General features: G+C 35.0%; 1 protein-coding gene across 7 annotated transcripts in view; it reads left to right on the plus strand.

The window, feature by feature from the left end:
- Positions 1-27,807, plus strand: part of Nsd3 (nuclear receptor binding SET domain protein 3) — a 103,561-nt gene that overhangs the window by 14,978 nt on the left and 60,776 nt on the right. For all 7 annotated transcript variants that reach the window (XM_047550458.1, XM_047550461.1, XM_047550460.1 and 4 more), the window contains exons 2-4: positions 16,702-17,420; positions 25,968-26,039; positions 26,513-26,675. In XM_047550458.1, coding sequence (XP_047406414.1) covers positions 16,746-17,420; positions 25,968-26,039; positions 26,513-26,675 — 910 coding nt within the window. In that variant the 5' untranslated portion in view covers positions 16,702-16,745. The remainder of the gene's footprint in view (positions 1-16,701; positions 17,421-25,967; positions 26,040-26,512; positions 26,676-27,807) is intronic.

Consider the following 27,807-nt stretch of genomic DNA (forward strand, 5'->3'; position numbering starts at 1 on the left):
GCTATTTAAATGTTTCAAATTTCTTGGAAAAAGGTTTCTTGTCAGTTTATGACTCTTTTGGGTAATATGTTTATATTCTGTATTTCCAACATTTAAAAATAAAATTAGAGTAGAAGATATTACTTACTAAAATAATTTTTAAAACCCTACATACTGAAGCTTTAATAAAGTTTAAAAATAATTGGGGCAGCCAGGTATGGTGGTACAGGTACATGTCTATAATCCCAGTGACTCAGGAGGTTGAGGCAGGAGGACTCAAGTTCAAGACCACCTTGGGCAACTTAGTGATACCCTCAACAACTTAGTGAGAACTGTCTCAAAAAATAATAATAATAATAATGTCTGGAAATGAGTGGTAAAGCACCCCTGGGTTCAATCTCCACTAACAAAAAAAATTAAAAATAAAAATAATTGGGGTAAATCTTTTTGTTTTGCTTTGTTTTTAGTGACCTATTTACCTGCTGCCAGTTTGGTTTTGTGTTGGACGTATGAATAATCATACTGCAGAAAGAAAAATCTGTAGAAGCCGTTCTAAGTTCGTTTGTTAATCATCTGTGGCACTTAAGTAATACTAGTTACTTAGTGGCATTAGCTCATCTTAAAGTATTTAAATTGTTAATCCAATCCTGTGGCCCCCTTACTGTAATAGTCCCTTCTGTTTAGGATTGATTTGTTTATTGATAATGTGCCAGGCACTATAGTTCTCTCCATATTCTCTAATATCTAAATTGTTTTTATTTCCCAAAGTTACATAGTGTTCTTTCATTAAGTGCTTGTAATTTGGTTTCACAACATCAAGAAACATCCTTCAAAAATCCAGATCACTTGGAACTTGTGATAATATGAAGCCAAGAAAGTTCTTAACTGAAACCCTTAGGTGCTGGTTTATCTTCAGTCTTTGGAAGGGAGCTCCTTTCCCTTTTACCTCAGGTTGAGATTTGCTTCATAAGCCTGGAAATGTGAGGTCCTTTGCATCCTCTCCCTACCCCACATCCCCCAGCTTCTCAACCTTGGATGTTTGCTTTTGTTATCCAGGGCATTTGTCCCTTTCTGTCAGCAGGGACTCTATCTTGTTATCTTTTATCTCTAGTGCTCATGACTTAACATAATACAGGCGCTCAGTATGAAATGAAAACATGAATCCTTACCAAGTGATTCCTGAACCTCATCTCCAGCACTTTTCCTTTTTTGCCTTTCTCTCTTTAGTAATATCGTGAGCTGTATGATTGCAGAGACCTTGTCTGAATTTTCGGGCCTATAACTTTAGTGTTTAGCTCAGTTTCTGTTCAATAAATATTTATTTTATTAGAAAAGCCTGAATAGGTTGGGGGTGAGGACATCCTGGCTATAACTTATGGTCTCCACATTATAGTTGCAACAGAATAGAAAGGAAGGAAGAACTGGCATGAACCCTAACCCTACCTTGCCTTTGCCTACAGAAGGCAGATAACAAACAGAAGCTGGTATCCAGAATTGATGTAGGTATTTTACTGTTATTTATTATACAAATATTTTGAGATCATGTTCACTTACACACACACACACACACACACACCTATTTTTTTTTTTTTTTTATGACAAGATGGCTCTAAAGAATATTTAGTGGGAATGGGGTTGTAAGTTCAGTGGTAGAGCGCTTGCCTAGCCCGTGTGAGGCACTGGGTTGGATCCTCAGCACCACATAAAAATAAATAAAGATATTGTATTCATCTACAACTAAAAAAAATTTTTTTAAAAGAATATTTAGTGCTGTGATGGGAGTATAGGTAAGATGCTATGCCATTAGAAGGGAATACTTGACCTAGCTTTAACAGGTGTGTGAGCGTGAGGGGTGGTCTAGAAAAGCTTCTGGGTGTATGTTAACACCTCTGAATAGAATCTTAAAGACCAAGTGGATGAGAGAAAAAGTGTTAGAATGGTGGAGGGCAAGATGGGGGTGCTGAAGCACTTGGACATACAGGGAGGGGTCAAATCATGAAGGGCTTCCACTTTGGGGATTTATTTTGAGGCATGGAGAGCCATGGGGTATTTTGTTTTTACATACTGTCGATGCAGTGAAAGGTAGATTGGAGGTAGACAACATTGGAAGCAGGAAGATCAGTTAGGAAACTGTTGTTGTAGTCAAGATGAGAAATGAGAAGGCAGAGCTAGTGAACATAGGAGGAAGTGGGCAGATTTGGAAGAAAGCTGGAGGGTGGAAACCAGCTTTGCAGTCGTCATCTCCCAGTCTGTGGGCTTGTCTTTTCACTATGTATTGTCTGTGTCCTACAGCTTTTTAAATGAATATTGTTGATTTCATCAATCACCTCCTTTATGTTTTTGTTCTCTTTATGTATTATTTAATAGGTTCTTTTAACTCCCCAAAGGGATAAAGACCTCCTGTGTTATGTTTTTGTTTTTTCTTAAAAGTCTTTAAGTTTTACTTTTACATTAGGTCTTTAATCCACCTGGGGTTGGTATATTAATATGGTGAGTATCTAATTTTTTTTTTTTTTTTTCTGTGTGGATAAGCAGTTAGATACCATTCTTTGAATATTTTCCTCATTCTCTGTAGTACTGCTTCTGTTATGGGCCACTGCTATATAAGCTTGGATCTCTGTGTAGGATCTTATTCCCTTTCGTTTTCTATCCCTTTCCAGTGTCTCACCTTTTAATTACTGTAGCTTAATAATAAGCATAAAACTTTTATTTTAAGCACATTTAAAATGTATATACAAATCAGTAAATTTTTTTAGGGGAGGGGTAGTACTAGGGATTGAATTCCAGGGTGCTCCACCACTGAGCTACATCTCCAGCCCTTTTCATTTTTCACTTTCAAATAGGGTCTCACTGAGTTGCTGAGGTGGCCTTAACTTGCAATCCTCTTCCCTCAGCCTCCCAAGTCACTGGGGTTATAGGCGTGTGCCACCACACTTGGCCAAGTCAGTAATTCTTTGTGTTGAGAAACATACATAAGTCTTTCTTGATTTTTTTTTAGAACATTCTTTTTTCATAGAGATATAATGCAAATTCCATAGAATTTACCCTTTTAAAGTATACAATTTAGTGACTTTTTGTATACTCACAAGGTTGCACAGTCCTCACCACTGTCTAATTCCAGAACATTTTCATCACCCCAGCAAGATACCCCTGCCCATTAGCAGTCACCTTTCATTTATTCCTTCTTCCCAGCTCCTGGCAACCAGTAGTCATCTTTCTGCTTGTATGAATTTTCCTGTTGTGGACATTTCACATAAATGGAATAATTCAGTATGTGGCCTTTTAATTCCTATTTAAAGTGAGTGAAATTGATAAATTAGTAGGAAGAACATTCTGCAGGAATATTATGGTGTCTTTAAGAAAATAGGAAAAACTTTTCCATCATGGGCCCAGCAGAATGGCTTCTACAAAGAAGGGTGGCCAGAAGAAAGGTAGCTCTGCCATCAACAGGTGGTGACGTGCGAATGCACCATCAGCATTCACAAGCACATCCATGGAGTGGGCTTTAAGAAGTGTGCCCCTCAGTCACCTCAAACTTGAATCCTCCTGCCCTAACCTCTCAAATAACTGGGATTACAAGAATGCACCACTATGCCTATCATTCACTAAAAGTAACTGGAATTGATAACAATCTTATATTTTACTTAGTTGAGTCAATGTCATGTAGCAAATCCTGTTTTAGAAGGGTAAGGTCTGTTGATACATCTCGAGTTCATAACATATAAATGGAGCAAAACTACTCTGTTTCTGATGCACATTGTCACTAACAATGTAAAAGTGACATGGGTCTGGCAAGGTAGCATGTGCCTGTAGTCCCAGCTACTCAGGAGCTGAGGCAGGAGGATGCTGAAGCCCATGATTTAAGGGAATATATTCTCTTGAATTTGCTTTTTAAGCAAGCAGATTCTCCAGTTGAACCCCAAAAGTAGCAATTTAGTTCTTTTTAAAAGGCTACCTTGGAAAATACCTTTAAGTCAAAATACCCAGATAAGGTTTACTATTATAAAACATTTATTTACATAGTAATATGCTATAAGCCATTTGTGGAAGGATGTTTTATTAGGATGATTGCTGAAAAATCATGCAGGAAAATGTTTTCCCTTAAATAACAACCTTAAACTTTCAGAGGCAGCCTTGACCAGAATGATAATAAACCTCTTTATAGGATTCCATGTTTGACCGTGGTCTTATCAAACCTCATTATTTTGACATCCTCAAATTTTCAGTAACAAAGCCATAGGAAAACTAAAACTTTGTTAAGCATCCATAGAGGTAATGTCATTATATAAATAGCCTTAAAGTCTGAAAAGTTCAGGTATTTACATTACCTTGAAATTTAGCAAATAGAGAGAAAATGTTCAAATTGCAGTCAGAAATAATGTTTCTATACTATGGTGGCTAAAACTTTTTTAGATAGCTGTAATTGCCAATGTATAACACTTGGAAGCCCTTAAAAGCATTTTTATTTTGTGGGCAAAATCTTAAATATTGTAATCCAATGTGGTGTTTATTCCCTCTGTCAAAGGATAGGGAAATCTAAAGATAAATGGAACAATCACTTCAATTTGTCATTTCATTTGTGTTTCTCTGACAAGTTTTCAAACAGGATTTGTTTTGTTTCAGAGATCGACATTGCATTGTATAGTCACTATACCAAATTTGGTTATTGCCGTTTGTCTATAATGAGGAACTAGATTAGATACTATCAATTCTAGTTATTTTTAGTGAATGAAAGGTAAACATTGTTACTCTTTTTTCCTTTTTGGAGCTGTAGAGGTGTGGTCAGGTTCTTAGAAGCAGGTGGTTGATTTCCTTCCTTCTTTCCTCCCTTTCTTCCTTCCTTCTTTCCTTCCCTCTCTTCCTCCCTTTCTTCCTTTCTTCCTTTCTTTCTTTTTTTGTTCCATAATCCCCAACACTCATCTCTTTTGGGGCAGGGTGGAGGGTTAAAATGTGATTTTAAAGAACCCATGACTTGTAAAGAAAGGTTATTGGTGAGAGGATAGAAATTGACTTTTACTTCTGTTCATATTTAGTAGCTATTGGATTTTGTTGAGTTTTAAATGTGTGTATTTCATCCGGGCATGGTGGCAACGTCTATAATCCCAGCCACTCAGAAGGCTGAGACAGAAAGATTGCAGCTTCAAGGTTAGCTTCAATAACTTAGCCGGACCTCATCTCCAAAAAATAAATAAATAAATAAACAAATAAAAAGGGTTTGGATGTAGCTCAGTGATAGTAAAGCACCTTGAGTCCAATCCCCAATTTTGCATAATAAGGAAACAAACTTATCTCCTACTTCTAAAAAAAGATGAGTGTGTTACAGTTTTAAAATAGATATAATAAAGCAAAATAACTTATATCTATTATTTTTAAACAATGGACGTTTATTATATTACATTGCTAAAAATAAAATTTTAAAATATGAAAGCCAAAATGGGGAATACAGAATTTAAAGAGTCCAAGAACCATATATTTAGAATGAAATATGAATAGAACACAGAACCAAAAAGAATGAAGTATCTTTTCAAACCCTGGCACTAGGGGATTTTAATATTCTTTCTATAAGTTAAGCATGTTTTCTCAAGTTTCTGTAGAGATTATGATTTCACTAACAAAACCATGTACTGTGAAAATAGTGTACCATATTTTTAAAAATTAGCTCTCCCCCATTTTCTTCTTGGTATAGATTTGAGGAAAAATAGTAAAAATTTTCCTTCTAGAGAGCTTCATATTCTATTAATTGTGAGTGCCTGAAGAAGTTTTTGGAGGCAGTATATGTGTATGTATTAAATTGATTTCAAATACAGGATCTGATTTTCAACATTATCATTAGGTTAGAAATCAGCATTTGAATATATTCAATAACTTTCTCTTTATACATCAAAGAATGCATAGCTTGCCTTTAGGTACTACATGTCAATTTTTTGCTTTTAAAACAAAATAACCATCTAATTTTTCAACATTATGTGTCTTAAAATTTTTTTGAATATTATTTTTCCTACAAAAATGGCCAAGCAATAAAAAATGCCAGGTTTTTGAGGACCAGCATAGCTGGTTCATTATCATAAACTGTCTGCATGTGCTCTGTTTCTGTTACTGTGGAAACATATTTAGACTGAATTTATCATAAACCTTGAGAAATGCTTTGTGGCAACAGATCACATAAAGAAACATCTGGATCCCTTGTTTGTCCTGGTAGAGGAAGACCACCCCCTTTCTCTGTGTTGTAGAAAGCATGATATAGTTCACTATTTTTTTTCTGACTGTAAAAATCTAACATGGATATATCAAATATACCCAAAAGTAGGATTAAGTATATTTACCAGAACAGCTTTAGAAAACAAAAATTAATGTTCATGCTGATTCAGTTAACTATGATTATGGAAACTGTATTTTTAGAGTTTCAGTGTTTTGAATTTCAGGCCTACAGTATTAATAACAATAGGGTTTTAAATAGATGTGTTTGTATAATAGTTTTAAATATACATTTTGGCCTTCCATTGAGTTAACATGCTCCCTGGAAGTTCATGTAACTTCATGCTATTCTCTGGGGAATTTAAACCTTCTCCAGAAGTTTGGTCCAGAACTAAGGAGAGTCTCAGTGGTAGTAGGGTAAACATTTGTCAGTTAAAATACTGTCAAAGCTGAGGAGATTGTAACTGCTTTTATATTCTCTTACAGTCTCTCTGGAAAGACCCTCAACAACTTGTTAAGGAGTTTCATTTATATATGATGACTCACTTAAGTTTACACAGTTCTGTTTTAAAAAAATTGATTGAAACCTCTCCTCTGAGCCTTCCATTGGTATTCTAAGAGCATGTACAATATGAGAGCAAAATTACCTCCTGCTCTTAAGAAAACTCATGTAAGTGGATGTTTTTAGGACAGGAGGCATGCATAGGCTATATTCGGGACACAGAAAAAAAGTTACTCAGACTAACTCAAAGCTTCAGTGACTACTTTGAAAATGACTTTCTGAGTTCAAAAGATGGTTAAGAGACAAGGAATAAAAAAGTGTAAAGGGGCCAGCTGCAGTGGCTCACATCTGTAATCCCAGCAGCTCAGGAGACTGAGACAGGAGGATGGTGAGTTCAAAGCCAGCCTCAGCAAAAGCAAGGCACTAAACAACTCAGTGAGACCCTGTCTCTAAATAAAATACAAAAATAGGGCTGGGAATGTGACTTAGTGGTTGAGTGCTCCTGAGATCAACCCCAAATAACCACACACACCCCCCAAAAAAGTGTAAAGGGGCATATCACACCTAGGAGATAACATAAGTAAAGGCACCAGAGGTGTGAAATCATATGTGTATACTAATTCCTAGTAATTTAACATTACTAGAGTGCAAAGTGACTTGAAGAGTGGACAGCTAAATAGAGACCTTGCTTGGAGGGTCTTATGTGGTGTCAGTCAAGGCATTTGGCCTTTTTCTGGGCAGTGGGAAACCATTGGAGTTTGATCAGGAGGGCTATGTGGTTAGATTTACAAATTAACCTAGGAGCATATTTAAGGGGTTGGTGGGTCTGCAAACAAAAACCTATTTATATGACATCTTATAACTACTTCTGATTCCAGAAGTCCTAAGTAATGATATTACTATGCGGAATTTCAAAGTGTAATAAACTATAAAGTTTTTTCTTTACTGAGACTAGAATTTCAGCCAGTAAAAAACAAGCTTACACATACAAATATGGTATAGCATGTAATTCTATAAAGTAGAATTCAGCAAATATACATTCTACCAAAGAGAATGGTTAATTTTTTGAATTTGTTTCAGTGACTTAAATTATACATTTAACACACTGTTAATACTTAATTGATATTTATAGCCTCAAGCTGTTCCCCTCAAACGTAATTTAAAAAATTTTTTTTCTGTATCTGTGATTTGACTTAAGGATTCTCAACTTTCCTGTTGTCACTGCTCCCATGAATAAGTTGATAAATAAATAAGAGATTAAATGATCATCTTTTTTGTTTTTGCTTTAAAACCCTACAGACAGCTTCAACCAATTTAAGAAAAAAAATATTCATTGAAGTTATCTTTTTCTTATTGACCTTGAAACATTGATCAGACAAAAGAATTTATCAGAAATTGTTTATGTAGTGATTTCATTTATGTAGTGATTTTATTTACTTGAAAGTACGAATTAGAATGGATGGAAGACCTATATAATTATTTAATCTCCCTCCAAATTATCAGTTCTGAGAAGGGGACTGATGAAGTGTGAGGCGAGGTTTTAGTTTTGTTTTTGTGTAATAATTAGGGACTATGGGGAAATAAGCTTGCTTGTTAAGAGCTGTTGCTGTGAAACAGAGTGTGTATTTGAATCCTCCATTTATGGATATGGGACCATGGCCTTGATTTTTCACTATTAGAATGAGGATATTGGACCTGTGGTTGTAGCTCAGTGGTAAGAGTACTTGCCTTCCATTTGTGAGGCATTGGGTTAATAATAATAATAAGATAATAATCCTCAGCACCACATAAGTAAATAAAATAAAGGTGTTGTGTCCATCTACAACTAAAAACTTAAAAAACGAATGGGAATATTAATAGTGTTTCCACAAAATGGTGTTCTGAGGGGTAAAATAACAATGTAAAACTTTAAGTAAGTCCTCAAATGTTAGCCATTGATATTCTTACTATTGATATTATTACATTAATATTATGTTTAGTAATAAAAAATCAAGCATACTATCTTTATCAGGGAATTATTTAAAAATAAAGGTGAGAACGTTGGGTAGTGTGTACCTAGTGGTTTTAATGCAGTAGTTGAAAAAACCCTGACTTCTCCAGGTAGCCTTTCACAGCCTTAATGCCTCGCTAACATTGTTTTTCCTCTTTAAATGTCTGTTGTAACTATAGTGCTACCACAACTTACTTCTTCACTTTGTGTTTCACCCTGCTTACTACTATTTGATAAATTTTTCTCATAACATCTTGTCTTGCTAAGGAAGATAGTAAGTACCTTTAGGTCAAATCATGTTTTTTTTAACAGTTCTTTGTCCTGGCATTGCACCAAATAATAATAATAAACCAATAGGTGTTGAGCTCTATACTCTAGGAACTGTTGTAAGTTCTGTTCCTTTATTAAGTCTTTTCTTCTTCCTATGTGTGTGTGTGAACATACACTCACATATGTAGTACTGGGGATAGAACCAAGAGCCCTGCCTAGGCTAGGAAGTGCTGTCCCTGTGAGCTACCCACCAGCCCTGGAATTACTCTTGATTCCTACAACAACCCTGCACAGGGTAGACAGTTACAAGTATTCAGTTTCTGGTTAAGGAAACAAAAGTTTAGGGATACTAAGTTGCCCAAAGTCAAATGGGCAACAGACCTTGAAGTTGGACTTTGAAGCTAGTAGTTTGATATGGAGCGTGTTCTTTCAACTGCAGTGCCTAGTAGAGAGACTTCTAATTTGGGAGGTCTTAACCATTGTATCAATCAATTTGCTATTTGAAGGTTGGCTGCCAGACTCTCATAAAAGTCACTGTTTACAGAAATGTGTAGCCCTAAAAGATACTTTTGTAAAAGAGAATTATCGAAAACCTGCATTTTTATATTGGAGACATAATATAGAAAAGCATGGCCCTGTTCATACTTAGTCTTTCTAGAAAAGATAATAATGTGGAGCTTTAGTTTAATTGGTCCTAATATTTAATGGAGGCTCCTACTACCTTAGGAAGCCATAGCTTTTTATTTTCATTATTTGATCCAAACCGTGGCCAAATTATTTATTTCCATTTATCTTAACTTTTTACTTTAAAAAATGAAATGTAAACCCTTGATTATAAAAATTCAACTACAATTTAGGTAAGTATTCCGTAGAAGATCTTAGTTTTCAAAAATAGAAATAAAAAATAAAAATAGTGGGTTATTCTCTATATAAGATTCTTCATGACTTTTGCTAAATACAGTGAAAATAAAATTTAATTTTCTTCTAAAAAACTCTAAACCTTTAGAAAAGTCAAAGAAAATTATAGTTAATACCTAGATTAGCCAAATGTTAATATTGTTTCTTATTTGCTTTACTCTATGCTTAGGTACTTCTTATGCTGAACCATTCAAAAGTTGTAGGTACCATCACACCTTAACCTCTGAATTATTTTAGCATGACTTTCCTAAGAATAAGGACATTCTCTCATATAAACAGAATACATTATCTTGCTGTTGAAAATTAATAACTTATTGAAGAATAGGTTCATATTTTAAATGCTTTAGTTGTCTCAAAAATATTTTAAAAATCTACACGTGTGTATTTAAATCTGGAATTCAAAGATCACGCATTGCGTTGGGTTGCTTTTTTCAATCTAGAATAGTCTTTTCCTTTTGGTCAATTTTTATGATACTAGCTTTTTCTTTTTTTTAGAAAGGCCTAGACCAGTTGTATGAGAAATCCACATTTTGGATTTGTCTCATTGTTTCTTCATTTTAATTTCAATTTAAGCACTGGAAAGAATATTTTAGAGTTGAGGATGTGAGCCACATCCTGAGCCCCATAGTGGTAGGTGTGTGTTTCACTATCATTAATGCCATGTTTAGTCACTTGTTAAACATGGTGGCTGCCATATATCTATGTGGTACATATTTCTGCTTATAGTTAGTAAGTAATCTATGGGGCAGCAAATAATTAAACTGTCATTAAACTCAAAAACCCTTAGTGGGTTCCTATGTCCTAAATGTAAGCATATATAAAGATATTCCTGAGATTAACTCTTTGTTAGATGGGTGTTTTGCAAATATATATATATATATATATATATATATATATATATTACCTACCAATATATATTACCTACCAATCTTTTTTTTAAAATTTTTTTGATGGGGTACCAGGAACTTAGGGACATTCAACCTCTGAGCCACATTCCCAACCCTATTTTATTTTTATTTTAGAGACAGGGTCTCACTGAGTTGCTTAGAGCCTCGCTTTTGCTGAGGCTGACTTTGAATTTTCGATCCTCCTAACTCAGCCTCCCAAGCTTCTGGAATTACAGGTGTGTGCCACTCTGCCTGGTTTTCCTACCAATCTTTTTATTTCATTGTTCATATTTGTGTCCCATTTGTATCCTTTGCCTAATGCAATGTTACATTTTCTTCTGTGTTTTACTCTAGTAGTTCTATCTCTATTTTTGACTTTGGTGTTTAGGTTTATGAACTAATCGTAGTTATCTTTTTGCATACAGACCTCCAGTGACTTGTTCCATTCCTATTTGGTGACATTCCTATCCTATCCCACTGAACTACATTGGCACTTTGGTGCAAGAGCAGTTGGCCATATAACCACAGGTGTCAATGTTTTAACTTTTTTCTTTTACAGTGACAATCACATGTTTTTGTAAAACAAGGGGCAACAATCATCTAGAGCAATAGATTAAATATAATCAGCACCCCAGGTTTTACACTCGCCCTCGCCATGGGCAAATACTGTAACTTTTTCCTGTTTTTGATCTTATATAAATAAAATTCTGCTTTATCCTATATAAATGGAATTATTATGTCTGACTTTTTTCACTGAAAATGACATGTATGAGGGCCATCTTTGTTGCTGAGTGTAGCAGTAGTTAGTTTTCCTTGTTCTATTGCTGAAGGATTTAGAAGTGACTGGATGTTAGGTTGGTAAGGCAGAAGCAGCATAGAGACTTCGAAGGTAACTGGAATAAATAAGGTAAGATTTCATCATGGTTTAGATTATCATGAAGAGAAAAAGAGACAATGAAATAGGTAAATGTGAGATACCTTGGTAAAACTCAGGCAACTTGGTGATAGATTGGATAAAAGTGAGAGCAAGGGAAAGTGATGTGTCATGGTTCCTAGGTTTCTGGCCTGGACAACTGATAGATGGATCTTGTGTTTATTTCTTAAGGAAAAGACTGAGAGAAGAACACGTTTAGGTAGAATAAAAGCTGAGTTCATGGGCCTGGGGTTGTAGCTCAGTGGCAGAGCACTTGCCTGACATGTATGAGACACTGAGTTCAATCCTTCATGCCACATAAAAAGAAATAAATAAAATAAAGGTATTGTGTTCATCTACAACTAAAAAAAATATTTTTTTTTAAAAAACTGAGTTCATTACTGGGTATTTTAAGATATGAGAGGAGCCATCAAACAGGCATTTGGACTATAAGTATGATGCATATTGGGAAAAAAATGAGAAGTTTTCAAGTAGGAACATTTTTAAGGCAGCTGTCATATAAAGAACACTGTATTACAGTTAAAAGATCTGCGTTTTACCATTTCATTCAATTTCTGTTGGCTGTTGACTAAGGACAAATCACCTGATCTTTTTGAGCTCTGTTCTTTCTAATCCACAAAATGGGAATAATATCTTGCTTCATAGGATTAAACAAGTATAGCATATGAGTAGAGTTTATAGATATTTGACCCAGTGGATGCTCAGAAAGGTTGGTTCATGAACATGCAGTTGGGGTGATAGGAAGAAGTTAGGTTATGGAAAACCTTGAAAGGTTTAGAGGGGATTTGGCATATTGTGAAACTATAGTTTTTTAGTATGAGAACAGATTTATGGAAGTTGGTTTCAAGAAGTATCCTCTCATTGCTGTGCAGGAAAAAGTTAGAAGCAAGAAATATCTAGAAAATCATTTGTCAGAGTTCAGGATAAGGTTCTGAGGGCCTGGTCTGGGTCTCAACATAGTTGTAGAGATCAAAGAAGAAATCAGAGATTTCAAAGGAAGAAACAGCAGGATTTGCTCAGACTACTTTTATAACTTAACAGAGAGAGAAGAGTCAGTTACCTAGGAGTCTGAGATTTCTAGCCTGGGAAGCTATAAAAATGACCAAAGGAATAACAAATCTGGGGCATTCTGAAAGGGAAGTTGAGTTAGGAAAAGGATAGTACATTCAGTTTTGAATGTGTGAGTTTTAAATTTATAGTATAGTTGTGCTTTGGTTGTCAGTTACTTTCTGGCAGTGAGATATTGTGAAAAAGAGTACAGGATTAGAATTCAGGAGATTTTTTTTTTTTTTTTTTTTTAGTACTGGGGTTTGCACCCAGGGGCACTTATTACTGAGCCACACCCCCAGCCCTTCTTGTGTTTTATTTAAAGACAGGGCCTTACTGAGTTGCTGAGGCTGACTTTGAACTTGCAATCCTCCTGCCTCAGCCTCCCAAGTCACACTTGGATTACAGGCATTTGCCACCATGCCCAGCAGGAGATTGATTCTTCTTCTAGCCTAATCACTAATTAGCTTGTGGCCCCAGGGAAAGTCTGGTGTTCATTGTAGCTATCTAACAAATCAAGCTAACACACACCTGCCCTTGTCAGCCTTCTAGAGTTGTTTTGAGGCTCAAAGAAGAATGTATGTGGGTCTCAGTGTATAATTCAGTGATAAAGCTTAGGTGTTCATTTGTTCACTAACAAGTGAAGCTAATACACACGTGCTCTGTCAACCTTCCAGAGTTGTTTTGATGATCAAAGAATATGTCTGAGGCTTGAGGTATAGCTCAATGATAGAGCTCATGCTTAGCATGCGCAGGACCCTAGTTTCAATCCCCAGCAGGCCCCAAAAATGCATGTGAAAACATTCTGTGATTGCAAACTTCCATGTAATTGAAAGATAGTAATGTTATTTCTTTTCTTAGCTCAAACTAAAATGAAATACTTGGAATTAGGGCTAGAGAACAAAAAAAAAAAAAAAGGGAAAATAACAGACTTCTTAAAGGCTTATTTGGAACTAAATCAAAATCATCAGAAACTTTAATCTCTGACATATATGTCTGAAAATCCCTGAGACTATAATTTGGGAGACTAATCTGGAAGCCAATCTTGTATATGACATTCATGAGAACCAAAAACACAGGTTTCCTCTTGTTAGATGTCAGTATTTAAGTTACCTTCAAGTTGGAAGTATGAATAAGAAATTTTGAATTTCACCTGTAGTGTTGTTCCAGGTGTGTTAACAGATCCGGAAACATTTTCTTCTTAGGTCTGTTGCTGACCATTTTCTTCTTAGGTCTTTGCCAAGGATCAAATTAGGGTAATGTTTTCAGTCTCAAGCTATTTTTATAAAGACATGATTTCTAACATTTATTATCACTGTCAGTAATTGTGGTATGCTGGTTAGGTGCACAGTCTCTGGAATGAGACTGCTGAATTAAAGCCTATCTCTGTCAGTTACTGACATGTGTGCTTGTTTAACTTATCTCTGCCTCTACTTCCTCATCTGTAATGAGAGATAATATCTACCTGAAGGTTGTTAGAAGGATTACATATAGCACTGTATGTAAAACACTTAAAATGGTGCACAGCACCTGCAAAGTACTATTTAAATGTTAATGGTGGTTATTAGAATAGTTATTTTGTTGGTTTTCAAGGAATAAAGCACATGAACAAAAGAAATGAATTCTCCAGATGGATAGCTGGATAAGTGGAAATGGTATAGTGATAAAAGATCATGGACTTTAGAGTCAGACATGCTTTGAGGTTTAAGCAGCCACCTAACCCCTCTGATGGTCACTTTCTTTAACCTGTGAATCAGGAATCACAATATTTCTCTTATGGGTAATTATGGGGGTTAGTTAAGTCTTAAATTACCAGGACCACAGTAGATGCTTAAAAAAAAATGAGTGCTCTCTGTCTATTATCCATCTTTGCTTCTTCCTCAGTGTAGAACAGTTCCTGGAGTTTGATTTTTTTTTCCCCTTGTATGCCTTCTTATTCATTGCATTTTTGGAACCTGTAAAATCATTTGTTTGTTCACTAAGAATAAATAGCAGCTATGTAATTGAATGGATATACCTCAAAAAGTGTGTTGTTGGTTTGTGTCCCTCTTCCCTTTGCTCTTTTGGATTACTATATCATTACAAAAATAAATCTTGCTAGAACCAATATGGTAGACATTATTAATCATTTACAGAATTGAACTGGTATGTAATCTCAGAATCCTTCACTGTATTACAGGCAGCTGTAATCAGTTCATCAGAATTGATACAGTAGTAAAAACCTGTCTGTTCTCCCTACTTTAGAGTTCTCTAGATGAAAATAATAGAATACTATATGGACAGTTCATTAATCCTCTGTCTTGAGATATGGATTTGTCATACTTCATGACAATTAGGGTGGTCTTACAGATGCTTGTCTGTATTAAAACATTGTTACATAATGTGGGCATCCTTAGATACCTTCAAGAAGGATGCAATAGTTTTGAGAATATAAGTTGTTAAATACAAAGATTATAATACTAGTATCCAACAAAAGATATGCATCAGAATCAGCCGGGATATGGTCTTTTTATTTTATTTTATTTTTTTGGTACTGGGGGATTGAACTTAGGGGTGCTTGCTTAACCACTGTGCCACATCCTCAGCCCTTTTTATTTTTTATGTTGAGACAGGGTCTCCCTAAGTTGGGTAGGGTCTCCTTAATTGCAGAGGCTGGTCTCAGACTCACAGTCTTCCTGCCTCAGCCTCCTGAGTCACTGGGATTACAGGTGTGTTCCACCACACCTAACTTGGGATATGGGCTTAAAATACTTGTGCTTTGCCTCCCCATCAAGATTTGTCAAATCAAAATCTTAAGAAGATGGACCCTAATGTGCATTTTGTAAAAGTACCCCCAGATGATTCTGCTATATATACTACTTGTTAAAAACATCTAGACACTTGGCAAGAGTATAGAGAATTAGGCATCCTCATATACTACTGGTATGAGTGTAAATTGAAATAATATAGCCAACAGAACAGTTTTTCAATATCTTATCAGAATTTCAGATCTGATCTATAGGAATACATATATGCACAAAATGTAGTTTCAAGAATGTTTTTCATAGGCCTGTTTATAATATCAAAAAGTGATGAGCAACTAATTGATTTTCAGTACACAAATGGTTGAATACATGATAGTGATATCATACTTATTTACTATGCAGCCATTTAAAGAATGAAGTATGTATGAAAATTATACTTGCTAATGTAAAAGTATATCCAGGATATGTCATTAAGTTAAATAAGCAAGTCACCAAATAAGCCCATTTTTAAATTATATGTAAATATTATAGAGAAAGATGTGAATGAATGCCCACCACTATGCCACTGTTTACAGTGATTGTTTATGGCATAAAAAGTGGGAATGATGTGGAATTAGTCTTTTTACTTTTACATTTAAAATATTTGGAATAAGATTTTAGTTTTATAATAACAAAAATTTAACAAAACATGAATGATTTTAAAGAAAGCTTGAATGTCAACTAAAATATGTGTCAGGACACTGGTTGTTTTGCAAATACCAATTTTAACCTGAGACTTACTAATCTATAACTTGGGAAAAGAAAGGAATATCAGGATAACAAATCTCAAATAAAAATGCTTGTTTGCAAAAAGGATAAAAATTTGTTGTCAAAGTTATTGTGAAGGCAATCAGGAGTTTTTTTTTTTTGTTTTTTATATATATATTCTTTAGTTGTGGATGGACACAATACTTTATTTTAGTTATTTTTATATGGTGCTGAGGATTGAACCCAGTGCCTCACATGTGCAAGACAAGCGCCCTACCACTGAGCTAAAATCCCAGCCCAGGAGTTTTAAATAGATGAACATTTAAGATAAGATTTTCCCTGTATGAGAATTATATCAGCCATCTCTCTATTTTTATCTAGATATGAAAATTAGGTTGGAAGCATTTTGGTTTAAACCTTTTTCAGTTGATTAACCTCCTGCCTATGAGGGTACTAACACCTTTTAATCTCTTCTTTTCTAACTTTAGGCCCGATGAGAGAAAGGGAAAGTTAAGGATGCTGGAGCAGAACAATGGATTTCTCTTTCTCTTTCATGCAAGGGATCATGGGAAACACAATTCAGCAACCACCTCAACTCATTGACTCCGCCAACATCCGCCAGGAGGATGCCTTTGATAACAACAGTGACATTGTTGAAGATGGTGGCCAGACACCGTATGAAGCTACCTTGCAGCAAGGCTTTCAGTACCCACCTACAACAGAAGACCTTCCTCCACTCACAAATGGCTACCCACCATCAATCAGCATGTATGAACCTCAAACCAAATACCAATCATATAATCAATATCCCAATGGGTCAGCCAATGGCTTTGGTGCAGTTAGAAACTTTAGCCCCACTGACTATTATCATTCAGAAATTCCAAACACAAGACCACATGAAATTCTGGAAAAACCTTCCCCTCCACAGCTACCACCTCCTCCTTCGGTACCACAAACTGTGATTCCAAAGAAGACTGGCTCACCTGAAATTAAACTAAAAATAACCAAAACTATCCAGAATGGCAGGGAATTATTTGAGTCTTCCCTTTGTGGAGACCTTTTAAATGAAGTACAGGCGAGCGAGCACACAAAGTCAAAGCATGAAAGCAGAAAAGAAAAGAGGAAAAAGAGCAACAAGCATGACTCATCTAGATCTGAAGAGCGCAAGTCACACAAAATCCCCAAATTAGAACCAGAGGAGCAAAATGTAAGTTGAAACATCTTTTTGAAAAATTTTGTAATCTTTCGCATTTTCCGGAAATCAAAGGGATCTTTTTTAGTTTGACTCTTCAAATTGAACATCTCTGGTAACTTCCCTTGTAATCCCTAGCAAGGTGCTTGGAATGTTACAATAGATGCTGAGTAAATATTTGTTGAAAAAATGAATGGATATCATTAAAGAAATATTTTAAAGCATATGACAACAAGAATCTTGTTTATGTTTCTTTATCTTAGAAGTCTCAATTATTTTTACTTACTTATAATAAACTCCTGGTTTTTGAAGATGAAGAGAAAAGGCTAAGAGAAATGGGTTTTTCATTTACTTTGGACCAACTTTTACTAGTACAACTTGTATTTAACACTCATTGCTAATGTGAATGCTACAGAATAAGTTGATATTTTAGAATTCTTTTTATTGAAATCAGTTTGTATTGCTGTATATTGGTTAAAACTTTAGGTTGAATATTATAAAAGTCATCTTCATAGGTAACTTAAGATACATGCTGTTGAACTTTTTAATATCATGAAGTGTCATAGCAATGACATAATATTAGAAAGTATATAGCAAATTACTTCTAACTTGAATGAAGAGTTCATGATATGACTTGTACGTGTTCCCTAGACATTGATTTGCAAAGAAACTAATATGTTTATTTTTTGTGACAGTTATCTGCCTTTTATATTTGGCATACCTGAATAATTTGTTTTCTTCTGTTCAAAGATATGTTTACTTCTTACAAACTGATCTTTTCTTTGGTAGCTGGGTTCCATTATTTTGTACAACTGAAAAGTGATCTTTTTCTGGAGTGCAGGTCACAATGGTTCTAGGCTATCACAAGCCCAAGTGTAACATTTCAAAATGTTTTCTTATTTTCTTACTTATTCATTGAACACATTGATTGACTACCTATGTCTACAGGCACTGTTCTGAGAACTGAAGATATAGCAGTGAGTGAAAAACAGAGATACCTGTTCTCAGGATGCTTATATTACAGTGGGAGGAACCAGAAAATACATAAATGCACATACATAGCTCCTTAAGTTCAGAAAGTGTCAAACACTGTGAAGAAAATAAAACTAGATAATGAGATAAAGAATTCTGCATCTCTAAGATGAAGGACTTTGAAACATAATTTCTGGGGCTGGGAATATAGCTCAGTTGGTAGAATGCTTGCCTAGCATGTACAAGGCCCTGTGGGTTCAATTCCCAGCACCACCAAAACAAACAAACAAACAACAACAACAACAAAAAAAAACACAATTTCTTATATGCCTTTTGGGTTTTGTTATTTAGCAAATGCCTACCACTGAACCTAACTCACGTCTTTTGTTGACTGTGTATTGAAAGTGGAAGGAGAAAAGTTAACTTTAGGTCCTCCAGACATGTTCACAGTCGCATTTCTTACTAGATCTGCAGTGAAGAGACTTGTGATGCACTGTAGCTTCAGGGAATCACAAAAATGCATGAATCTTGGATTTGACTTTAGCTTCTTAGTGCCTGGGGACTGTCCTGCTACCCTGTCTTGGTTTTGCTCTAGAGAATCTGGCAAATAGGGGACTATCCAAATTTACTTATTAGGCTAGACTTTTTGCCTTTATTGATAAAGTTAGTTAAAAATATATCTCAAAATAGAACAAGGGCTGGAAGCTATATAAAAACAAAATAAAATGATCTGTTCTTTTCATTTCTATTTTCTGCCTTATTAGAATCTAGGAAAAATTCAGTGCAGTGATGGTTCTGTTAGTCACTTTACAGTCAGATTCTAAAATAAATTCTGCCTTGTTGAATATCTGCTATGCCTAGCTCTTTATATCACTTAAACACTTCATTTAAGTGTTATATTCAAGGATTAGAATGTTTAGATATAATTTAAGAGTTTTAGTATATCATGCTGAGCACAATTTAATATTTGATTATTTAGGATCTTAAAATATCTTGAAGTAAAGGTACATCAGTTTGACCAAAGGTATAGAGGTAGATAGTGGTATTGATTGCACTCAATATTACTAAGACTATTGCCTGAACATAGAATTTTGAGGGAAATTCAGGTTTTTTCTTGTATTCTCTTTTACCCCCTTTCCTTGTGCTATCTTTTTCCCCTTCCTTCCCTGTTTTTCCTTTCTCCTTCTTCCTTTAAAAAAAAAAAAAGGAAAGACTCAATTTCTGGTTAGCTGAATTTTGATTAATTAAAATTTTATCACACATGTAAGCTTAAGAAGTAGGTACCATAAAAGTTGTCCTCTTGACCGCAGAACTTTAAAGCCAGAGCTCCCATGATTCTTGCTTATCCTGTATTCTGCTTTTGCTAAGCTAAGTAGGTGACTAGAGCTGAGCAAAGATTAATCTGTTTTGTAACTTTGTGTGTTTTAAAATTTGGCATCCTTAACATGCACATCTGTACTCCTTCCTCAGGACAGTTGTTTTAATTTTTGATTCCTTGTGCTTCCTAGTTTGTCCCTGGAGGACCTAGCACTTGTATTTAGCATTGTAGGGGGCTTAGAAGTAAGGGAAGCTCAGAGAAGCATTTGCTGACTCCATTGGACAGCTCCTCTCTCCTAGATGCTTCAGGGAAGCAAAACCTACTTAGAACTGTAGGTCTGGAGAAAAAGTCTGAAATAATTGTCCTGGAACTGGATTTGCTTTTTCTTGTTTTTCTTTCTTTATTTTTAAAATTATTTTTATTGATGGATTACAATTATACATGTTAGTGGGATTGGTTGTTACATATTCATACATGCATGCAACATAATCTTTTCTTTCTGGTTGATGTTGTTCCTTAAAAGTCAATAATAGGTTCTATTTTGAACAATCAAAATGATACACTTTAAGATTTAATCCACAGCTTTTTTCTCAGTACTTGATGTGCATATATTTCCTCCCAGTTCTGAGCTGCTTGGGCAGCTGTTATTTGGAACAACCTTAAGTATGTCTTCTCAACAAGGAAAATGTGTCCAAACATCTAGGCAGCGGGAGACCTGAGATCACAACTGAAATTGTATATTTTAAAAATCTCCTTTAGCTGTTTTCCCTCCCACCAAATTAGAAACATGTGGAGATGTTTCTGCATGTCTTCCTCCTTGGCAGGTGTAATGCCTCAGGCATTTGAGTATAGGCCCTATTCAAACATTCACTGGTCTCCATCAACACGAAAGTGGCCTTATCCACCAAGGCCAGTCTCATTAACTCCTAGCTTGCCATTCCCAAACCAGTGGTTGGATCAGTCCTATTAACACTAAGTTAGAGGTTCATTTCTCCATTTTCAGTGTATTAGGCTTCAGTGTTTGTAGAAAATATTCACATGCAAAATGTTCTTTTGTACACATTCTTTACTTTAAGTTTTTTTTATTTTTGGATTGAACCCAGGGCCTTGCACTTATGAGACAAGCACTCTACCAACTGAGCTATCTCCCCAGCCCCTTGAATTTATTTTCGTGGTACTGGGGATTACACTCAGGGACTCTCTACCTCTAAGCCATATCCCTAATCCTTTTTCTTCTTCTTACTCCACCTTTGTTTTTTTGTTTGTTTTAGACAGTGTCTTATTAAGTTGCCTAGGCTGGCCTGGAACTTGGGATCCTCCTGTCTCAGCCTCCAGTCACTGGGATTATTGGGGTGCACTACCACACCCAATCCCACGTTCTTTGCTTTTTAACATTATGAATTCTGTTATTCAGAAAGTTTTTTTAAAAATGCACAATGTATTGGCTTAAATTTTTTTCCAACTTGAATGTTGACACTGGTTTCTGTTCTTTTTAGAGAATATGATTTTGCTTAATATTTTTGAAAATTAAGTAATGTTATTAATAGCTTTAAATTCTGCCATATTTGATGCATTTTATTAATTTTGGGGGAGTACTGGGGATTGAACTCAGGGACACTCAACCACTGAGCCACATCCCCAGCCCTGTTTTGGATTTCATTTAGAGACAGGGTCTCACTGAGTTGGTTAGCACCTCACTTTTGCTGAGGCTGGTCTCAAACTTGAGATCCTCCTGTCTCAGCCTCCCGAGCTGCTGGAATTACAGGCATATGCCACTGCACCCATCACATTTTATTAATTTTAATGAATGTTTCGTTTTGTTTTGGTGGTACTGGGGATGGAACCAAGGAGCACTCTTTGAAACAGGGTATTGCTAAATCACCTGGTCTAGCCTTGAATCTTGTGCTTTTTCTTGCCTTAGCCTCCCAAATTTCTGGGTCTTAGGTTTTAATACAGTTACCAAACCTGAAATTTTTAAAAGGAATGTTTAGGATAATGTAATTTATCATTATAGCTACGCTCTTAACAAATTTTTTCCTTTTTAACAATCTTTAGCCAGGCTCAGTGGCACACACATATGTAATCCCAGCAATTTCGGTGACTGGAGCAGGAAAATTGCAAGTTCAAGGCCAGCCTCAGCAACTTAGCAAGACCCTGTGTTAAAATAAAAACAAAGGAGCCAGGCACAGTGGCACATGCCTGTAATCTCAGCGATTTGAGAGACTGAGGCAGGAGGATCACAAATTGGAGGCCAACCTCAGCAACTTAGTGAGACCTGTCTCAAAACAAAGAGTGCTGGGGATGTGGCTCAACATCCCTGGGTTCAATTCCCATTACCAAAAAAATAAAAATAAAGTAAAAAGGAATAGGAATCTAGCTTAGTAGGAGGACACCTGTTTAGTATGTGTGAGGCCCTGAGTTCAATCCCTGGCCCCACTAAAAAAAAAAGGAGAGAGAGAAACTTTACTGTAATTCTTTCCTGGACAATAGGTCTTTCCATGAGGAATCAAATAAACATATTTTAAAAGTGGTATATACCCATAAACTTGTAAATTTAAAAATTAATATGAATTGAACATAAAGAAGAACTAACTCACAGTCATCTTTTTCTGTGATGCTTTCTCTTCCTAACATTCACAGTATTTAAACCTCTCTCTGTCCTTTGAACAGCTGCAAGAAAATGAATAATAGACTCAGAACTATTTTATTTTTTGGCATTTTCTAAGTCGTTGTTATTATTATTATTATTATTTTTTTTTACTGTCAGCATTTGACTTCCATTGTCCATTTCTTCATAAAAGCTTCTCTTGTGTTTGTGATTCTCTGCTATACTTGGTTTATCTTAATCTTCTTTTGAGCCCCAAAGATCCCCAGATTCTACTAGACATTTGTTTTGCTAATACATTAGCACATTTTATGCATGTTTGCTCTCTATCCTTGCACCATCCTTATTTGACTTCTTTTTCCCTCTCTTATTTATATAAGAAAACTTAGAATAAATTTTATTGGACTTTCCTTCCCTTGTCACCTTTCTTTTCAAAATCACTATGAGAGTTTCAGTTCTTTGAAAGTGATTTTAGCAGCATATCAAATCAGTCTGAAGGAAGCACCAACAACCTGGAACAAATTCATAAAACAAAAAAGATAAGGCATTTGAATAAGAAGCTTTGGAAGGAAATCCTATCTTTAATCCAGAAAGGGAAAAAATGTTAATCAGTTTCAGATCAGTTCTTAAAATGGTAGTCTTTTGTTGTATGATAAAGATTAGTCACTCCTTATTTATTTGCCCTCAAAAAGAGGCCTTGAAACCCTTCCCTTTAGACACCATGAAGATTTAATGTGTGGTGGAGGGAGGCTTGTTTTCACTGTTACCTGCTCTTCAAGTTGCCCTGTCTTCCTGCTGTAACTTGATTAGAATGAGGAACTAAGGTGAAGGGTTAAACGGTCTGTAGATTAAAATTAAACTACTGAATGAACCTAGGCAAACATAGGCAGTAGTTCTAAACCGCTTCATTATATACTAGTGATCAAAAAAAATTTTTTTCCATTTGAACATAGATTTTTCTTTCTTTACTCATTGAGTAACTATCACTAGATATTTATGGTACCACTATGAAAGTATCTAACATAGCTAATGTTATGCCTGTCAGCGAACTGCCACTATCTTCTTTAACCTGGAAGACTGCAAGGACCTCTTAAACATTCTGCTTTCCCTCTTCCAAAATACTCTCTACCTAACAGCCAACAGGACCTTCTGTTTATTTTTATTTTTGACAGTACTAGAAGTTGAACCCAGGAGTGCTCTGCCACTGAGCCCCAATCCTTTTTATTTTTTGAGACAAGGTGTTATTAAGGTGTCCAGGCTGGCCTCAAACTTGTAACCCTCTTGTCCCACCCTCCAAAATAGGTGAGATTATAGGTGTGCACCTCCATGCCTGGCACAATCTTTTTAAAACAGAAATTGATGCTTGTTACTCATCTACCTAAACCTCTTGAATGGCTTTTCATTGCACTTAAGATAGAATCCAGATATTTTACTATGGTTTACAAAGCCCTCATAATCTAATCTGCCTCTCCACTCTTACTTTCTAAGCTCTCTCTTCCTCTCGCAATCAGGTTGTTAGTTGTGACCATCTTAATTTCAGGTACCTCACACGTTACTCCTTTACCCTGCAGTGTTCTTCCCCCCAGTTTTTAACTAAACTAACTCTTCCTTTGATTCTCAGATTATAACTTTGGTAGAAAGGCCTTTCCTTGTCTACACACATATACACACACACTGTTCTCTCTCTAAATAACTCTTACTTCCTAAGTGAATGTCTGTTTCTGTTTGTTTAATGTCTGTCCTTCCTGTGTATCTGTAAGTTTCTTTCAACACCACATCTGTTTGTTTCACTGTTCAGAGGCCTGGATTCTAGTACTGTGCCTAGAGCATCATCTGCACTTTTAAGTGAATGTTGATTCTTGGGGTTTGGGATTTTAGCCTAGCATTCATAAAATACCATTGTCCTAACAGTTAAAAACCTTTTTGTACTTCTTTTACTTAATAAAACTTTGCTTTTACAACAGTGCCTTAAATGTCTTGAAATAATTGAGAATTTTAAGTAGCTTTTAGAATAACTATGTTTAGTGAAATTAAGACCTTATTTAATGTATATGCCCTTTTTTTTCAACTTGTTACATGTCACTGAGATTGCCAATTTATTTATTTGTGTTTTTTTTTTCATTCTTTTTAGTTATACATGGCAGTAGAATGTATTTTGACATATTATATATACATGGAGTATAACTTCCCATTCTTGTGGTTGTACATGATGTGAAGTTTCACTGGTGGTATATTCATATATCAACATAGGAAAGTTACGTCTGATTCATTCTACTATCTTTCCTATTTCCATCCCTCTCCCTTCCTTTCATTCCCCTTTGTCTAATCCATAATACTTCTATTCTTCCCTGCCCATCCGCTTACTGTGCGTTAGCATCCACGTATCAGAGAGAACATTCAGTTTTTGGTTTTTTGGGGATTGGCTTATTTCACTTAGCGTGATAGTCTCTAGTTCCATTGATTTACCATATGCCCTCTTTTTTTTTAATATTTTTTGTTGTAGATGGACACAATACCTTTATTTTATTTATTTTTATGTGGTGCTGAGGATTGAACCCAGTGCCTCACACATACTAGGCAAGCACTCTGCCACTGAGCTACAACTCCAGCCCAACATGCCATCTTTTCTTAAACCATCTGAATTCTGTTCTCTGACAAGTGAGAAACCAAAACTATTTTAAACTGTAGAAATAATTTGCTTTTTACAGAAAATGCAGATGATACAAATGTATGGAAGAGCTTTTTTCATTATTTCCCTAATCTCATTCTCAAAAGATAATTACTGTTAGCAATTTGATTTACATTGTACCAAATATTTTCAAACCAATTTTAAAATAGAAGGATATAAGATGTTACTAGATGTGTAGATCTGACATGAAATAATACTGTAGTTAGCATTCCTCTGGTAAAGTTTTCTTACTTTGGTAAGATTTTCTTATTTTGTGTATTTCTGTAGGTTGTTTCTGAAATGTAATTGCTAACTGGAAGAGTGTATGTATTTTGATTTTGATATGCATTTCCAAATTGCCTTATAGAAATTCATTTTTAAATAATGTATTTGTGAGGCTTATGATTAGAAAAGTAATGTAATGTTTATTAGAGGCAGTTTAACAAATACAGAAAGCAACCTCCAAATATTTTATCACCTGGTAGTAACCATTTATATCCTTTGAGTCTTTTTCTGTGTAGATAAAAAAGATTATTTTTTCAATATTGGAATTATTATATTCAAACTACTTTGCTTTTTACTGTTTTCAAATAACATAGTTAATGATATTTAAAACATTGCTATTATTTTAATCTATACTGTAATTTATTTAAGTCTACATTTTCAAACATCTACATTATTTCTGTTATGTTGCTTTTACAAGTAGCACTGGTATGTATGTATTTATATACACATATTTTTTACATCTTTCAGTGTTTTTTCAATATACATTTTAGATTTGCTGGTTGAGAGTCTGAAAGTTTAAGGATTTTCACACATATTGCCAAATTGCTGTCCAGAAAAGTTCCAGATTACATTTTATGAACAATTTCAGAGTGCCCTTTGTTTTCCTGCAATCTGACAGGATTAAAAAAAACAATTTAGTTGATTCTTTTCTTTAAGTCACTCTTCTTTGGTTTACTGTCACTTTATTCCATTTCCCTATGGCTTTTCACCTAGAGACCAAATGAGAGGGTGGACATTGTACCCGAAAAAACAAGAGAAGAGCCAGTACTCAAAGAAGCCACCCCGGTGAGTTTCTTTATTCAGTACTGTCTGACCAGCTGTTGTGTAAGAAGGTGGTGAAAGCAACACAGATAAATTGCAATACAACATAGTATTGTAGTTCCATTCTTCTTTCTTTCAGAAATTGTACTGAAATAAATCTCAGAGCTGGTTTAGGAGGTAGATATTTACAGTGAATTATTTTCCTTTTAAAATTTGTGATCAATTTGTTTTATTCATATAAATTCTTAAGATGCCTTATCAATAATTTAGCAACAGAAGTCATTCATCTTATTTTCAGTATTTGGGATGATGCTTATCAATTTTTTCCTCCTTTCTTCTTCTCCTTGGTAGTTATAGATAGCAGGTATCAGAGAAAAGTATAATTGAAGATGAATTTTACATTATTAGCATTTTTAATGTACTTTGTACATAGTACAAGGTTTCTTTTAAAAAATAAAATTTCTCTTCTGATGAAGTTTCATGACCTTTTCCTGTAGGTTCAGCCAGTACTATCTTCTGTTCCAACAACAGAAGTGTCCACTGGTGTTAAGTTCCAAGTTGGAGATCTTGTTTGGTCCAAGGTGGGAACCTATCCTTGGTGGCCTTGTATGGTTTCAAGTGATCCCCAGCTTGAGGTTCATACCAAAATTAACACAAGAGGTAAGAAATTGCATAAACAGATATTGAATTAGAAGTTGACAGTAAATAAACTTTAAATATATGAACTTTAAATATATGTGAATATAAATTACACAAGTATAATCTGACTTAGGAATACATTTATGGGGCTGGGGTTGTGACTCAGTGGTACCGCACTCACCTAGAATGTGTGAGGCACTGGGTTCGATTCTCAGCACCACATATAAATAAATAAATAAATAAATATTCATCAACAACTAACAATTTTTTAAAAAAATATATATTTATGCACATGTTTTTAATAACCAGTGGAATAATTATAGTCATCTTAACTTGCAGAGATCCTCTACAACTGATGTAGTTCTTTTGTTTTCCCTTATAACAGCTTCATTTGTTTATAATATCCCGCATACCTTTTTTAAATATTTTTTTTTAAATTTACTTAATTTATTTTCAGGTAGTAGAGAGTGAACCCAGGGCTTCATACAAGCTAGGCATGCATCCTACTACTGAGCTACATACCTAACCCTTTCTATTTTTGAGGCAGATTTTGGGCTTAGTTGCCCTGTCTAGCTTCTAACTTGGAATCCACCTATCCCAACCTCTTGAATAGCTGAGAGGTATAGGCCAATCTTTCTTTGAACATTTTTATTTCATCATTTTCTCCTATAGATAGTACTATTTTTTACCCAGACAAGTACTTTTCATCCTGATAAATTTTGCAGGATGCTTTTTCCCTACTCTGCTCCATTTTTGAACCTGTAAATTTACTGTGGCTTCCCAATATATTTGATATTACATAGAAGTATAGCTTAAATCTGTCTTTTATAACAGAATTTTAAGAACGTTAAAATTTAAGAAAAGATGCATTCACGCTAAACTCCTTCTTCTTCTTTTCTTTTATTTTATTTGACCAAAACATGATATAGACTAGATTTCTGAAATTGTAGCATTAGGAAGGGACTAGCTTTGTAACCCAAGGAATGTTTGAGCTCAGAACTTATTTCTGGATGTTTACTTTGTGAACTTACTCTAGTTGTGTGTTGAATTCTTCATTGTCTGTGACAACTTTGCACCTAATCTTTTTCTTTCACTTAAACATTCTCTTGGTTCTTGTTTACTATTAAGAAGAAGAAAAAATCAGCATATTACA

Source organism: Sciurus carolinensis, chromosome 4, assembly GCF_902686445.1.
Source record: "Sciurus carolinensis chromosome 4, mSciCar1.2, whole genome shotgun sequence".
NCBI classification, from domain to species: Eukaryota; Metazoa; Chordata; class Mammalia; order Rodentia; family Sciuridae; genus Sciurus; species Sciurus carolinensis.